Genomic DNA, 15916 nt, shown 5'->3' on the forward strand with positions numbered 1-15916 from the left:
ATTGCTGCTAAGCATTCAGATGGATATTGTGAGAATCCCTTTAAAAATTATATAATAATCTAGTCCAGAATATTTTTTGTTCTGAATCCAACCTAATATTATTAGCATTGAATCGAAATGTGCCAAAATTCTGAACAAATTTTACCGAAAATCTTGGTCAGAATGTGCAAGATTTTACAAGAATCGTGCCTATGATTCTTTCAGAATCTCACACAATAATCATTTTGAAATGCCACCTAGAAATCTTTGAAAATACCAAAAAGTATTTCAAAAGAAACCTGTTCATAATTTTATTATAAAGTGTTCAGGCAAAATGTAACTATCGTTATGTTGTAATCTTGCTTAGGATTCTTGAATATTATGTTATTGAATTCGTTGAAAATCTTGGTTATGGAATCCTGGTAATAATTTTGTGAGAATCTTGCAAATAATCAGGCTGATTTGCTGCTGACAAGAAAACTAATCGTCAAACTCGATACGTGGGAAATTAACTGCATGTAATGAAAACCTTGGTTATGGAATCCTGGTAAAAATTTTGTGAGAATCTTGCAAATAATCAGGCTGATTTGCTGCTGACAAGAAAACTAATCGTCAAACTCGATACGTGGGAAATTAACTGCATGTAATGGTCAAGAAAATTATATTTCTTTGATCGCAGTACGCAGTTGAGAAGGAAATTTTATTTCAAATGGGGCTCTCTTTAGATTTTTTCTTGCCTCATTCAGTCATGGAATTCCTTTACTTTTCTTTAGCAAAACAGCAAACTTAGCTTCATTCGGGAAAGTCGTGTCCAGAATTCTTAAGAAATCTTGTTCAAGTTTTTGTAAAAAGCCTGCCTTTCTTATAATCCTGTCAAGGATGAATGTCGAATTAATGAATATCGACGGAAGTCATGGTAGAAACATTGTTGAAATACCCCGAATTTGAGATTTAGAATTTGAATCAATCATAAAACTAAATATCTACGAACGTTGAAAAAACAAAACAATTTAAATAACTACTAAGCTACAATATTAGGTTGGAATTGAATTGATATCTAAATAGGCTTAGAATGTTCTAACTTCGGGTTGGTAGAATATTCACCGGGCAAAATATGAGAAGAATCTTCGAACCCTCCGCGGGCCGCACAAAATGAGGTCGAGGGCCGAATGCGGCCCGCGGGCCATACGTTGGGCAGCCCTGGACTAAACTGGTTATATCAAAGCCAGCAATGCTTCTGAGAAGCTATGCTTTGCTATTGTTTGTCAAGTTTTCTTTTCGATTATTAGCGTTATCAGTAAAATTTGAAAAGGCTCAATTTTCATAATTCTCTAGCATAAAGCATAGAGGATATTCGTTAGCTCTTTCGGGACGGACGACTTTTCACCTTCATGTTCAAATTTCTCTTGCTACCCGGTCAACCAGTGAGTGATTTTTGATATCGATTCGTTTTGAATTGTTGGCGATCGCCATTGCGGGATTAAGATCTATGTAGAAATTGTAACACTGGTTGCACTTATAAGTGTTTTAGAATCTTTTTTACTATTCGTGAGGTGTTAATGTAGCTCGTTGGCCTTAGAGACCTGAAAACAGAAAGAAAGTATATAATCCGTAAAAAAAAAAATGGCTGGGACAATTGTGCTGCTTCGTCTCGTAGAAGTTAAATGCATTGCTTTTATCTCGTTCCTAACAAAGCAAACTTATGGGGTAGCAGCATTCTGGGAGATGGCTTTCAGAGTTATGGGGTAGAATCCTGTAGGATCACCGAAAAAGATTTCAGTACAATATACATATACAAGTAGAGATGGTCGTGTCTCACATTTATCTAACCCGAACCCGACCCGAACCCAAGACAATAATTGAAAAGCAAATCCGGAACCCGAATGCATAAGGAAGCTTTCAGGTTGTTACTTTGGTAACCTTTCTCATTAAACCCGTCCCAAACCAGACGGAATCAGACCTGTACCCGATAGTTTTGAAGCCTTCAAATCCGTCCCGAACCCTTCGTTTTCGGGTTCGGGTCGGATTTTGGGTTTGAAAACCCGACCATCTCTATACTTAAGATATTACCAAAGGGGAAAAAAACAAAGAGCAGCACACCCATGGTTGCATTAGATGGGAATTCGATAGTTGAAAGAATATATTTTATAAGGATTTCTGTAGAACACTTATTAGTAATAATATTTCATTTCTCTGGTTTATTTTCAGACATTTCGCCATGGATTTCCTTACTCTCCAACAGCGCTAGCTTACGACCCGGTACAGAAATTACTAGCAATAGGTGACAAATCTGGAACAGTAAGAATGTATCCTTTTGATAAAGAAATGTTTAAACATTTATAAAAAAGAGCTGTTATCATTATTTCTATGAGGGATGTTATTGGGGAGTGATTCGATATATACTTGAATGTATTTCCTTAACTATTGCTTGATAGATTAGGAAGATTTGGTGTTGACGCTCACGTAAAACACGAAGGAGAATCCGCATGTGCTGTGAATCTAATCGAATTTCTGGTGAACGAAGGTAGCCTTGTAACAGCTACTGCCGATGACACTTTACATTTATGGAATTTTCACACAAAAATACCAAAAGTAGTACAAAGTCTGAAATTTCAAAGGGAAAGGTATACTTCGTTCTTCGTTGTCGTACTCGTGTTTGTATATAGTGTGTGGTGTAAATAAAAAAACATATACTTTTAGGATCACACATTTGCACCTACCAGTAGGCACTAAATGGTTGTACGTAGGAACAGAGAAAGGGAACACGCACATAGTTCATGCTGACTCTTTTTCCTTAAGCGGATACATCATTAATTGGAACAAAGCAATTGATCCGTAAGTATCGTTTAACTATTCTATGCAAATTTGTCACTAGCTATGAACATCCCAATAAAATGTTTTGAAAGAATTGAATTACATAAAGACAATTTGAAGGGATGTAAAAGTTTTGCATGCAACTTTGTGCTTCTAATAGAAGCTTACACGCAGCACGTTAACGCACATTGAATAAAGTACTTTGATAGTTCTTATGATCTTGAAATTATTTGGGCAATTTACTCAACAAAACATATGCAATGATAACATTTTTTGCTTCCAGAATCAGAAAAACACATCCTGGTGCTGTTGTTCACTTGTCTGATAATCCATTAGATCCTAATAAGGTGAGTAAAGTATAACTTACAATAGTTTACGTACATTATTTATTGATGTCATCGGTAATTTTACTAAATAAGGTTGGACTTCTAGTCATTTTTTAAATTGATGTACACTTAATGTTTTTAGCTGGTTCATAAAACGCTGAATTATAATGTTTCTTAATGCTAATGACAATCATTTCTATTTAGGTTAGTATGCCCAATGGACTTTGCCCATCGATTCTACTCCATTACCTCGAATCCCATTACCCCGATTGCCATTAACCCAAATGCCATTACCCCCGAATTTCAAATCCCCGAATTTCAAATCAGAGGGCACGTGAATTTTCGGACAATCAATTCTTTAGTTTTACATGATTACAAATGAAAATTCTACAAAAGATTAAGGGAGATGGTGGTTTTTTTTCCCAAGCTGAAAAATCACAAAAAAATATCTACAAGCTGGAAATGCTACAATATCTGCAATGCTCGACTGCCAATGATAATCACAATACTTATTACTGAAACTTATTGCGCTAAAAGATAATTCTGTTAATTGAAAAACTTGAAAACATATTTAAGGAATAGCACAAATGAAGAGTGATTGAACGTTATCACGCTTATGAATGTGCATCCAAATGTAGCTTGGACAAACTCTCGAACAAACGACGAAGGATGTAGATTTAAACGATATAAGAATGTAGCAATCTCGTTTAACCATGCATATTTGAAAAGTAAATCCTACGCTATTTTATGTAAAGAACAAAACACAAAGATTCTTCTTTTGTTCTGATCAGCAGTGCATAATCACAATGCGTAAATACTAACCATTTGTCGTCCAAAACGTCTACCGAACGTATCCTTTGGCACTACCCTTTCCAGTTTTCTGCATCTTTCTTAAGTAGGTGTTCGATCAATCATCCTTTCCCATTCCCCAGCTTTCGCAAGGACGTGGCCAGGACAACTCTCGATTATTGGAGGATGCGTCAATCTTGTCTAAGAGTTAGAGGTTAGTCCCAAATCTCTGACTTTGGTAACGGACGGGAAGGAGGCTACCCTCATACAATTGTCTAGGACTGTACTGCCGTGAATCGCAAGTCAGTCCCATCTGCATTTTCGTCAACATTGAGTTGAGCTCAGTTTTCAACATAACTTCCAAAGCTCTTTCAGCTGCACTAAGAAGATTACATCATTTGTTCGGAAAAATTAGGGAAAAACAGCAAGTCAAATTGTCCCATAATGAAAAGTAATCGCATGTCAGTCCCACTACAGATTTCCGCACCGTGTAGCACAAAAATGAACCGTGTTTCGATCATCTTTATATTTTTATCGAAAAGATATCGTAATAAAAAGCAAATTGTGAAAGTTTCATTTGAATTTGAACTTGTACATTTTTTTTATTTTATCATTATTTATCACTATCTTTGAAAAAAAAAGCTCACATTTTGATAAGATGAGATGTCATTATTTTATCGCATAACGATGTTCACACATTGCTCTTGAAAATTATTAATAAAAATAATAGCTGTGTATCATATAAGCTTCGAATAAATAACATGTTAAGTAGTTGATAACTCAATGAATTATAATTTCCAAAAACTTTTTAAACTATCAATATTTTGTTTCTGAAAGTAATTTAATAGCGATATATCCTTAACTGTTTCCATTCCCGTGGTCTCTGCTATGAGTGGTACCGACAGAACGGAAAAGAAATGGAAAGTATTTTTTTTTTCAACAAATATTCTCACTTAAAATGTTTTGTTTTTCAAAAAAAAAAAACAACAAAATGTTATCCTCTAACAAAAGTTAAATTCACGATATTCCCATGTTTTTTATTAAAAATATCAAAATTAGAGTATTTTTCGATTTAGTAGAAAAACTGTCAGTACCAATATATCAATACTATCGGTACTGAACGATAAAAAGCAGTTTTCTTGAATTTAAACGACAAATTGGAAAAAGTATAACCACACAGCTCTTTTATTTCGCAAGTAAAACAGCTGTGTGTTTTTATTTTTTTCGGCGTACTCGTGGCATTCACCGATGTTGCACACAACGGTTACTAGTTTCTAATTTTGTGTTATCCACAGTACTTTGCGCTTAAAAACATTATAAGGCTCCCAGTCAACCTCTTTTAACGTCCACGTTTCGAGTGCCCGTTGAGCGCCGCCGGAAAAGTAAAAGTTGACATCAATAAATAAATGCTGCACTAAGATACAAGCTATAAATGCTCACATTTTGATTTTCATTCCAGTTACTGATAGGATTTGAAACAGGTCAATTAGTTCTGTGGGATATGAGAGGAAAATGCGCAGAACTACGATGGATATCACAGGAGCCTCTTTTATCGTGTTCCTGGCATCACGAAGGAAAACATTTCATCACATCTCATTCTGATGGATCTTTGTGTACGTGGCCTTTAAAACTTTCACCTAAACCTCTAGTGCATGGTTTTCCACATGGTGAGTATATATTAAAATCAAAATTGAACTGTCAAGTATTTTTTAAAACTATTTTTTGGTTTATCTACTTTCTAGCTAAGACAAATAAAGATGGAAAAATAGAAGCATGCAATGCAATTCAAAAAGTGGAAGTTAAAACAAATAGACTTGGGTAAGCATAACAATTTGCCATTGGTTTGCTTACACTCTCTACTCTTTTTTTTTTTTTTGCAGTGAACAATTTACAATATTCTCTGGTGGCCTACCGACCGAAAAATGTAGTAGTAAGTCTCATTGCATAACAGTATTAGTTCAGGGCAAATCAACCACAGTATTAGAAATGGAACATCCGGTTATTGACTTTATCACGATTTGTGAAAGTCCATGGAGTAGTGGTATGTGATTTTAGTAATTATGTTTATGTTGCTTGTGCAATCAATGATTTTTATTACTGTTCACAGATTTACAGGAACCATATGCCGTTGCGGTCCTACTGCAAAATGATTTAGTATTGATAGATTTGTTAACAACTGGTTATCCAACGTTTGAATCGCCTTATTCTATGGATATACACGAGTCGCCAGTTACTTGTTGTACATATTTAGCGGATTGTCCATCTGATTTAGTTCCAGCCTTTTATTCAGTAGGAAGAAGTGCATCGAACCGTCGATCAGGGTATTCGGAAAGAGAGTGGCCCATCAACGGAGGAGAATGGCAACCAACGTCCTGTAGTTATTCGGAAATAGTGCTGACTGGCCACCAGGACGGGTCTATCAAGTTTTGGGACTCAAGTGCTGGAACGTTACAAGTGCTTTATAAATTAAAAACGTCTAAAATATTCGAAAAATCTAGAGTGAGATCGATGGACGTCAGCGACGACGATCCGTTATCCATATCGGCGATAGCATTATGTGCCGAGTCGAGGTAAGCATCAAAAGACAACGATTATCTGTAAAAGTTGAATGTTTGAATAGGCACAAAGAAACGTGTGAACAAAAGAAGAAACTAAGAGAAACTATTTTTGAGCGTTTGGTGTAACATTGAGCGTTTGGTGTAACATTGAGCGTTATAGCTCTTAATGCATACACTAAGAATATAAGAAATACAAATAGTAAATAACGTGAAAGTCTCGCTTTCATAATCAACTTTAAGGACTATGTATCTAGTTGGTAGCGGTATTTTGAATATTACCGAATATTATCACCATATATGCTAAATAAAAATCATGGAGCACTTATGATGTTCATTGCATTTTACAGAGAGAATGTATCTTATTCAGAAATATGACAAGTAACATAACACTGAGATTTATTTCATAGTACAGCAAAAAAGCGCTCAATTCTAATATCCGGTAGAAATCAAGATCAACACTTATTTGAAAGTATTATTTTCTTGGGCCCCGAGCGGACAGCTAATATGTGAACAGTGCGCTGTGTTCATAAAAATCGTAAGAATGCAGCGCCACACTAAAAACAGATTTCAAAATGCGGCGAGTGGAGGCGCGTCGCGAATCTCACTGGCGCGATCCGGTTTGGTGGCGGTGCGACAATATTTGGTAGTGTGCTAAGGCTACATGCTCATGAGAGCGAGCCATTTGGTATAACGCTGTTTAACATAATAACCATTTGATATATCGGTAAATTGGCATAATGACCATTTATGACAACCAGAATTATTATAAGGGGACGGACCTGGTGTAGTGGTTAGAACACACGCTTCTCACGCCGAGGACCTGGGATCGAATCCCATCCCTGAGATAGTCACTAAAAATTTTCAGTGGCGACTTCCTTCGGAAGGGAAGTAAAGCCGTTGGGCCCGAGATGAACTAGCCCAGGGCTAAAAATCTCGGTAATAAAGATAGAAAAAAAAAACAGAATTATATCCATAACCATATATCCCTTAAAAAACTGTTTTTGATGAGCAAGGTTCCAAATTCTCACTCACTCATTTATAATGGATTTCTCCCTCACAACAATTATCAGCAAAAATCTGCCTTGCGAAATTATCCGTCAACAAAACAGAGTGAAAATAGATAATTGCACACTTCCACAGCTGTGAGAAGTTTATATTCTCTTTCTCCTATCCATGGAGAACTTTTCCTGTATCCATCGCCACAAGCAGCAGTTGCTTTTATGCACCAAATAGCCACTGATTTCGTCAAGTTGATGTGGTGGCATGGTTAGCGTGCACACATCACGGTTGTTTTTAGCAATGTTCTGATTTCGGATCCCGTCGCCGGCATCAGTTTTTGTTTATCCACATAGTGATAATTCTCTGGAGAAGTTAGTGAGCGAAAATATGATGGGTTGAAAAAGAAATTATCCCCTGAGTGGAATGATTTTCACTTATCCTCCATCGTGACTCTAGGGAAAATAAGTGTGAGCGAAAAAAAATGTTCAAGTGAGGAAGCGAAAAAGCATTCTCCCTCTGTGGGAAAAATAGTAGATTTCGCATTATTGATACGAAAATTCAGAAATGTTGATGAGAAAATGTTATGCCTAATGACCATTATACTAAAAAACCGTTATGCCAAATGGTGTCATGTCATATGACTTTCTGCCAAATGACTATACCAAATGATCTAGACCCATGCTCGCTGCTCGTGGCGCTCGTATCGCTTTTGTTCGAGTTTGACGTTTGCGCACTACCGTCATCTGTTTTCCACACTTAACAAATTCCAAACGTCATTTTTACGTGCAAACATACGTGATTTTTTTCCATCGCATTTTTCACCGTGTGATTCACGGTTACGTGAATCATAGGTAGATACCTAGCCCAGAATGAACGCATGAACTTTTGAATTTCGTCTATTCCACCGGCGCTACACGTAAGAGCTTCGTGGATTTTCCGGTAGCCTTTACGAAGCGTTTCAATAGGACCTAGATGGTTTCCATTAAATTTTACTGCAATAAAGACCGACCTTATTTCTTATAGGATTTGGAAGAAAACTATTTCCCGATTAAAAAATTTAAACGAACTTAAAATATTGTGACATTTATTATATTCAATCTGAGCATTTGAAATCCAGTTTCCCAAATTTTGTGAGTTTGGTCGGTTTTGTTTTAGCCTTCGCGTGTTATAATTGGTAAAGATTATAAATCAGGCACACAATATGAAGTAATTGCAGGGATTCTTCGGTATTCAAAGCATATTTACCATGAAATCAATCTTATACAACACCGAATATACGTACAGTATGCAGATGTCAAAATTAATTTGGGTGCATGACAATGACTACTTTTAACATTGGGCGTTAATGTTCGCGGTATCTACTAAGGTTTAAATTGATAATTGTACTAACTGTCATGCCGGTTTGGCTGTGTGTAGCCTCTAATTTTCAAGAGCACAAATATAGAGAACCAGACAACTGATCGTGCTGAAAATTTAACTCACTGGTATCTAGATTTGTGCTTTTGAAAATTCGAGGTTTGGATTCGATGCATCTTCACCTTAAGCACAGAGAAACAGACGTACCACTTAGAACAAATCGCGATCAAAATCATAGTCGCGAAAACTTGTACGCCCAATGCTAAAAACGCTGTAGGTGGACGATGGTCCAACAGGTGGCGGTAGTGTGTAAACGTCAAACACGAACAAAAACGACGCGAACGCTGCGGGTGGTCGATTGACCACCTACCATATATTCGAATCGACCGTTAAAAAGTTGGTCGATGGACAGCATTGAGAGTGTGACGTCTGTATGTCTGTGCCTTAAGATTGGTCAATTTGGTGCTAAAATACATTATCAAATTTCAATGTCAAAATTGGAGTATATTTATTCAAATTGATTTTTGCACGTTACAAAAACGATACGATATTTCCATAAATGGGTAACAAGATGGTATAAAACTAATAATATTTATTAGAATTTCGATTTTACCCCTACGCAATTTTTTTAACTTTTATTGCGAGATTTACAAAGGGTTCATGCACAAATTATGTCACGCTCCAAGGGGGTGGGGTGTGGTCAAGCCAAGTGTGACAAGCCTTACACAATTTTCGTAGGACTCTTACAAAAAACGTGACAAAGGGGGGGAGGGAATCGAAAAAGTTGAAATTTAGCGTGACATAATTTGTGTACCATCCCAAAAACCATTAATCCATTTTTTTAAAATATTATAAAAAAAGCTGGAGGATTTTGTAGAAGTTTGCACATATGACCAATTACATAAAATTGACGAAACGAATATAAAATTAGTGCAACCGAGTTCAAGTTCAAAAGAGAACGGTATTTTATCCTATTTATTTAATTACTTTTTTTATATCTTTACAGGAAACTGTGTATAGCCACGAATAGTGGGCACGTAGCGTTATTTAAATTTAAAAGAGCGGAAAGCACTGGAGATATTGCCGTATGCATAGCCTAATCTGCTTTGATAAATTTCAAACTCTGATCATTTTTCGCCTGTTTCAGGTGCTCGAAATTCCTATTTCTTATGAAAACGCGGTGGATAACGATGGCAGTCCCGAGTGTGAATTTATTCCAAAGACACTGCCAAAGCAAACCGATTCTGTAGAATGCGAAAAGAAGGTAAATTTATGATTGCTCCCTGTATGCACATTACACACTGTGCACAGTTATGAACATAACAATGGACACATCTGCGCAAAAATATGACTCAATAAAATGTATGTTTTTTGTATTGTTCAAATGTTTTTGACAATTTTTAATTTTATTATTGTTTTTATTAACTTCCTGAACAAAATATGTACCGACAAAGTCGTAAATTTATCCAACGAAACTTATAATTAGTACGAGTGCTCTAAAAATCGAGTTTTGCATCGAGCTTCGCAATAGTAGTTTACGCAATAAGTTGCAGTATGATGATTTTTACACCACGAGTCGTACATTTGTCGTACGAGTGCTGTAAAAATCGAGTTTTACAACGAGTTACGTACAACATTTTTTGCAAATAAATAATTACTATTTTCAATTTCGAAAAAAAAGTAACTTAAACGGTCACGTTATGAACAAGTGTCGCGTATTAGTAGTTTACGAGTCGTACATTATATATAATTACGACGAGTGCTGTAAAAATCGAGTTTTGCAATTTCGTTGAAGACCACTTGACGGTATCAGATATCATATTGTGGTGCGTTCATCATTATCTTGCAAGTTTTGAAAATTGTTGTGTAATGATTCATAACCTTACTCAAAACAGTTGCGTAAAAGAAAAGCGTTGCGTAATGACTATAACGGCTCTGCACACCTCAGTGCAGGAAAGTAGGCCGTTACATGACAGATTGGCGTGAAAAGAGTTTTTTTTTTTCAATTTCTAATCATAATAGACTGTTTTTCATCACGCTAATCTGTCATGGAACAGCCTACTTTCCTGCACTGAAGTATGCAGTGTGGCAATAGTCATTATGCAACTGCAACCAGTGCTGTAATGATTCATTACGCAACGCTTTCTCACTACGCAACTGTTTTGAGTTGCGTAATGAATCATTACATCATTACATTATCATTCAAAAATTTCAAAATAATGGTGAATGCAGTCCGATATATTTTCTGATACCCTCAAGTAGTCTTCTACGAAATTTCAAAAAATGTTGTACGTGACACGTTGCAGAACTCGATTTTTACAGCACTCGTAGTAATTATCCTACTCGGCAAGCCTCGTAGGATAAATTTACGACTCGTGCTGTAAAAATCATCATTCTGCAACTTGTTCCGTAAACTACTATTACGCAACTAGTTTCAGCTGAGCAATGAACTCTTGCTGTAAAAACTACTATTTTGCAACTTGTTGCGTAAACTCAAAACAGTTTAGTAATGAGTCTTTACGTTCAGACGGTCAACACAAGTCGAGTCTAGACTAGTACTAGTACGAATACGGACTTGTATTTGAGGTCGTAACACACATGTCTGGCTACAAAGATCTAGTTGGAATTAAATAGCACAGTTCTAAATTTGGGTCCTAATTTTCTTCCAGAGTTTACACTAACACGCTCAAGTTATTATTATCCGTAGAAACTTTTCATTTTTACAAGAAAAAAACATAATTTTATTGGTCACTGCGCGCATTGGTATTCACTCGTCTAGTTTTTTCCACCATTGAAGATAGGCCAGCAAAGCTCAACTCTCTCTCATAAATTATTACAGTACAACGGAATGCTGAAAGTGAAAAGTGGACCACAACGGAAACCACCCGGTTTCCAAGCTCAATTAGTATGCATAACCCCCTGGACCCATGGTACCCATCCCGGTCAAATTACTGCCCTAACCATTAATTCCAGTTATGGATTGTAAGTCTTGACTCAAAATTTGCGAACATTGATAATCGATTTGAAAATGATTTTTTTTTATGTATTCAGAATGGCATACGGAAATGAATATGGCTTGGCTGTGGTAGATATTGTCCAGAAAATATGTTTACTCAATCTCTCTACTCAAGAGATATACGGCTCGTTAGATATGTACATAAAAACGCCACGAAGTCCCAAGCGGTTAGAAAGCGTCCAATCGAAAGAAGACCAATTGAGATCCCCTAGCATAGATCAGGTAAGCTCTTTTGATCTCGTTGAAAACGTGCATGCAGTACCTACTTGTCGACGAATAAATTGCCGAGCTGTGACTCAATTCTACCTTCAAAACAGTATTGTGCTACAACTTTGTCTTATGATCTTCATTATAAAACAATCATTCCATGTATGCGTTTATCAATCCCCTCAACTAGTGTCGGATTCAATCTTTGTTGGGGCTGTGCAGGGGTACAAAGTGGTCAAGTTTGGGGGCTTAGATGTCAGCTTCCAGCTTGCTCTGATTGACTAGTAATTTTCACCGCAGCTTGTGAATTTCCCCAGTTGAAAACATAAATTCAAAATATTTTAGATGTAAATTTTCAATTTTGAAATTGTTTATCGGCATATCGGTCTATTTTGCTCGAAGTAAGAGGGAGCATGGAGGAGAAAGCAATGAATACTAGATGGATAGGTACCGTAAGGGCTGTCTTGTAGTGTCATTCTCAAAACACACCCAAGCCGTTCCCATAGGGGACGTTAGCCACAAGGAAGTGACGTTTCAAGTAATACTGTTTCATATGGTATGCCCTCTTCAACATCTAATCCAATTTCTCTCGCCGTTCCCTTACGGTATCTATCCATCTAGTATTCATTGCTTTCTCCTCCATGCTCCCTCTTACTTCGAGCAGAATAGACCGATATGCCGATAAACAATTTCAATATAAAATTATCACGGTCGATACCTTTGTAGGTAAATTTTCAAGATATCACAAAACTCCAGTTTTACGATAAATAGGGTGCAGGCAGAGTTACTTGAACACTTCAATGTTTCACTTTTGCATGGGGAGTTTTTCTCGGCCGAATTGTTTGGAAATAAAAAGCGTTTCAATCCGACACATATGGTGGCTTTATAGCTTTCAAAAAACCTCACTGCCGAAGTGAATCAAAAGTGCCAAGAATAGGATCCGGCTCCCTAATTTAAAAAAATAAATAAAATTGATAAGAGTAAAAAAAAAATCTGCAAAATTGTTCGAATTTGTTGACGTTAAACTTTGTAGAGCATAATTCTAGTGAATTTAAAATTTAGAAAATATATCAAAATCTATATTTTATATTTTTTAAAAACGAATTATTTAAGATAAATTAAAAGTTTGCATCAAAAATGCTGTAAATTTTGTACTGATTAGATTCAAAATTATGTTTCTGTTGTAAATTTTAGGTTAATCGGGGCACTATCACAGCCGTAACAAAAATGACATTTTTGAGTGTCTCAATTATTTAATTAGGGGAAATTGGGGTAGTTTGGCCACCTTAAGGAAAAGTCGATAAAAGCGCTGAAATAATAACGAGTTTTTCGAATGTTTGCATGAATCCCAACAATTTTTAGATGAATACACTAGATCCACATGATTTTCTTTGTCTTATGAAGTTCACGAATGAATGATTGATTTTTCAAAATTTGTAATTTTCTAGTCGATTTTTTACTGATGGGGTTGACATGAGCACCCCATTTTTTATTGCAAAATTATCTCATATAATCTAACAATTCAATTATTTGATACTACACTTGAAAGTTATTAGTATTTATAAACACTCCGTGCAAGAAGATATATGTTTTTAAGAACATTCTAACAGTCAAACATCGTCATTCTGAAATGATGATGATGATGATGATGATGAGCCATTCGGGGCAATATGGGCAGTTTTTTTGAACATCATTTATTCTTTTTCTTTGAGAACACTGACTTATAACATGCCCATTGATTCATTTCCTCATCAGCTTTGGGGTTGCATGTTATTTCAGATGAATTTTCCAAGAATTTATGCAGTTTTCAAAGGTTGCTCATTCCACCCCATTGGGCCAAACCGCCCCGACTACCCCCTATGTGTCTCTAGTAGATTTGAGGTCGCTGAATCTGACGCCGTTTTCAGAAATGTCTCTGCACGTCAGTGTTGTGAAAAAACTCAATTTCTCATAACTCACGCTTGAGATTTTTTCATTGCGTGAGTTATCAATCACGCAACTCAGCAGTCAAAAAAATCATGGATGAGTTGGCTCACCTTTTTGACTCATGTTTCGTATTTCCACAGTTTTACTAACACACGGCATAATTCTTGTTAGTCTGGGTAAAAATTATAGTTAATCCTTTCGTATACCGCTAACAACAAACATTCGGGGTTTCAAGAGCTTTTTGACGGGTTTTGCGAACTGAATCATTTTTCTTACGGTTTGGAGTTGAATGAGTGATCTTTGCATCCCAAATCTCACGCGTGAGATTTGCGCAGGGAGATCTCTAATAAAGTTGCTCTCAGCGGGAAGAGTGTCATTGCTTGAGAATTTGAGTGTGAGATCTATCAACCCTCGGACTTGCCACGTCACAATTTTAGCTACAGGTCTGCCAAAGGTTGTATAAAACACTAGTTTAATTGATGTTACATCAAATTTTAAAGTATGATTTGTTAAACTTGTTGTGATCTATTCCAGCAAAGATATAAAAATAGGACTTCAACTTTCATTTCAGATAAATTTGGTTGAAATTAGGAAAGATTATTCAATTAGGTTATCGGTTCCAAATCGGTTTTTTAAGCTCAAATGAAGGATTGGCCCATAATGCCCCGTATGACCCATACTGCCCCGCCTTCTCCTAACTCTAACCAAAGCCTTTCGTTTGAATAACGATCAATGCATATTTATGTTCAGTGCACGAGGTTGTACAGTTGCATTGACAAATAAATAAGGCAGAAGCAAAGGTTTTGGCCAGGCTAATAGTAAACATTTTTGAAAAATATACGAGAAGCAATGTACATGTACTGCAATTGTGCCAAATACAAACTTTCAATGCCTTTTGTGTATGAAAAATATCGGAACTGAGAAAATTTTCATTTTTGTATTGAAAATCGCGTTGTTTCCAGCCACATTCTTAACTATTGTTCCTAAATTGTCCAATCCCATTGATTTCTTATGAGAGTGGCCAAATTAGGAATACCGTGGCCAAATTGGGAGTATAGGAGTTAAGACTATAAGGAAAATTATGTTTTTTCTTTTGTATCTTTGAATCAATTGGACGATTGAATGAATGTGGCTATACCATGTGAATGTGTTCTAATAAACATGAAATGTTTTATGTTTATTTCTGTGTAAAACGGATACACGTGGCATGTACTATGTACTGTGGCTACAAGTGGCGCTATAATCATAACCGGTGCTTCTACCCTACATAAATACATGAATAAAAGTTCACTCTTGTCGTCGGTTGTCCGATATTTCGCGCTAACCATTTACGTGTTTCATCATTTCGCGTAGCATTCCGCGGTTTGTATCATTTTGCGATTCACCGTTTTGTGGTTTGTTTTGCGGCGCTCATTTTAAATCCTAATCCAGCGGCGGGCGGTAACGCGCAGATATATGCGCGCAATTCAAAAGCAATGTCAAAAGTAGGCAAAAATGTTCGTCCTTCTTCTTCTTCTTGGCATTACTTCTTGGCATGGGACAGAGCCTGCTTCTCATCTAGTGTTCTTTGATGAGCACTTCCAGGTTATTAACTGAGAGCTTTCTTTGCCAAAGTTGCCATTTTTGCATTCGTATATCGTGTGGCAAGGTACGAGAATACCCTATGCCCAGGGAAGTCAAGGCATGCGACCACGCGAGAAGATCCTGGACCGACCGGGGAATCGAACCCAGACACCTTAGCATGGCTTTGCTTTGTAGCCGCGGCTTTAACCACTCGGCTTAGAAAGGTCCCATGCCCCCGTGTTCGTTCTTCAAGGACGCGAAATTTCCAAATTTGTAAATCTGGAACATTTGGTGATTCTTATTATCACTACTACAGTATATCGACATTTTTTAGATAATCGCATTCCGTGAACTTTTCTTGAAAAGCTCAATACCATTTGGCG

The 15916-nt window shown here is 36.6% G+C and overlaps 1 protein-coding gene across 3 annotated transcripts; it reads left to right on the forward strand.

Annotated features, from left to right (window-relative positions):
* Positions 1 to 2166: 2166 nt before the first annotated feature.
* LOC110680932 (syntaxin-binding protein 5-like) lies at positions 2167 to 12404 on the forward strand. Of its 3 annotated transcripts, none has more exons than XM_021856714.1 (11): positions 2167 to 2285; positions 2415 to 2603; positions 3077 to 3140; positions 5368 to 5575; positions 5651 to 5726; positions 5789 to 5949; positions 6016 to 6478; positions 9828 to 9906; positions 9969 to 10085; positions 11661 to 11803; positions 11873 to 12404. In XM_021856714.1, the coding sequence occupies exons 4-11, from the start codon at positions 5410 to 5412 to the stop codon at positions 12327 to 12329; spliced, it is 1662 nt and encodes a 553-aa protein (XP_021712406.1). In that variant the 5' UTR covers positions 2167 to 2285; positions 2415 to 2603; positions 3077 to 3140; positions 5368 to 5409; the 3' UTR covers positions 12330 to 12404. The 3 variants fall into 3 exon arrangements, with proteins under 3 accessions (XP_021712406.1, XP_021712405.1, XP_021712407.1); XM_021856713.1 differs by having other exon boundaries at positions 2175 to 2285; positions 2420 to 2603; XM_021856715.1 differs by lacking the exons at positions 2167 to 2285; positions 2415 to 2603; positions 11873 to 12404 and adding an exon at positions 2760 to 2814 and having other exon boundaries at positions 11661 to 11807.
* Positions 12405 to 15916: the final 3512 nt, after the last annotated feature.

The sequence above is a fragment of the Aedes aegypti genome, unplaced genomic scaffold (assembly GCF_002204515.2).
Source record: "Aedes aegypti strain LVP_AGWG unplaced genomic scaffold, AaegL5.0 Primary Assembly AGWG_AaegL5_hic_scaff_2100_PBJ_arrow, whole genome shotgun sequence".
Lineage (NCBI taxonomy): Eukaryota > Metazoa > Arthropoda > Insecta > Diptera > Culicidae > Aedes > Aedes aegypti.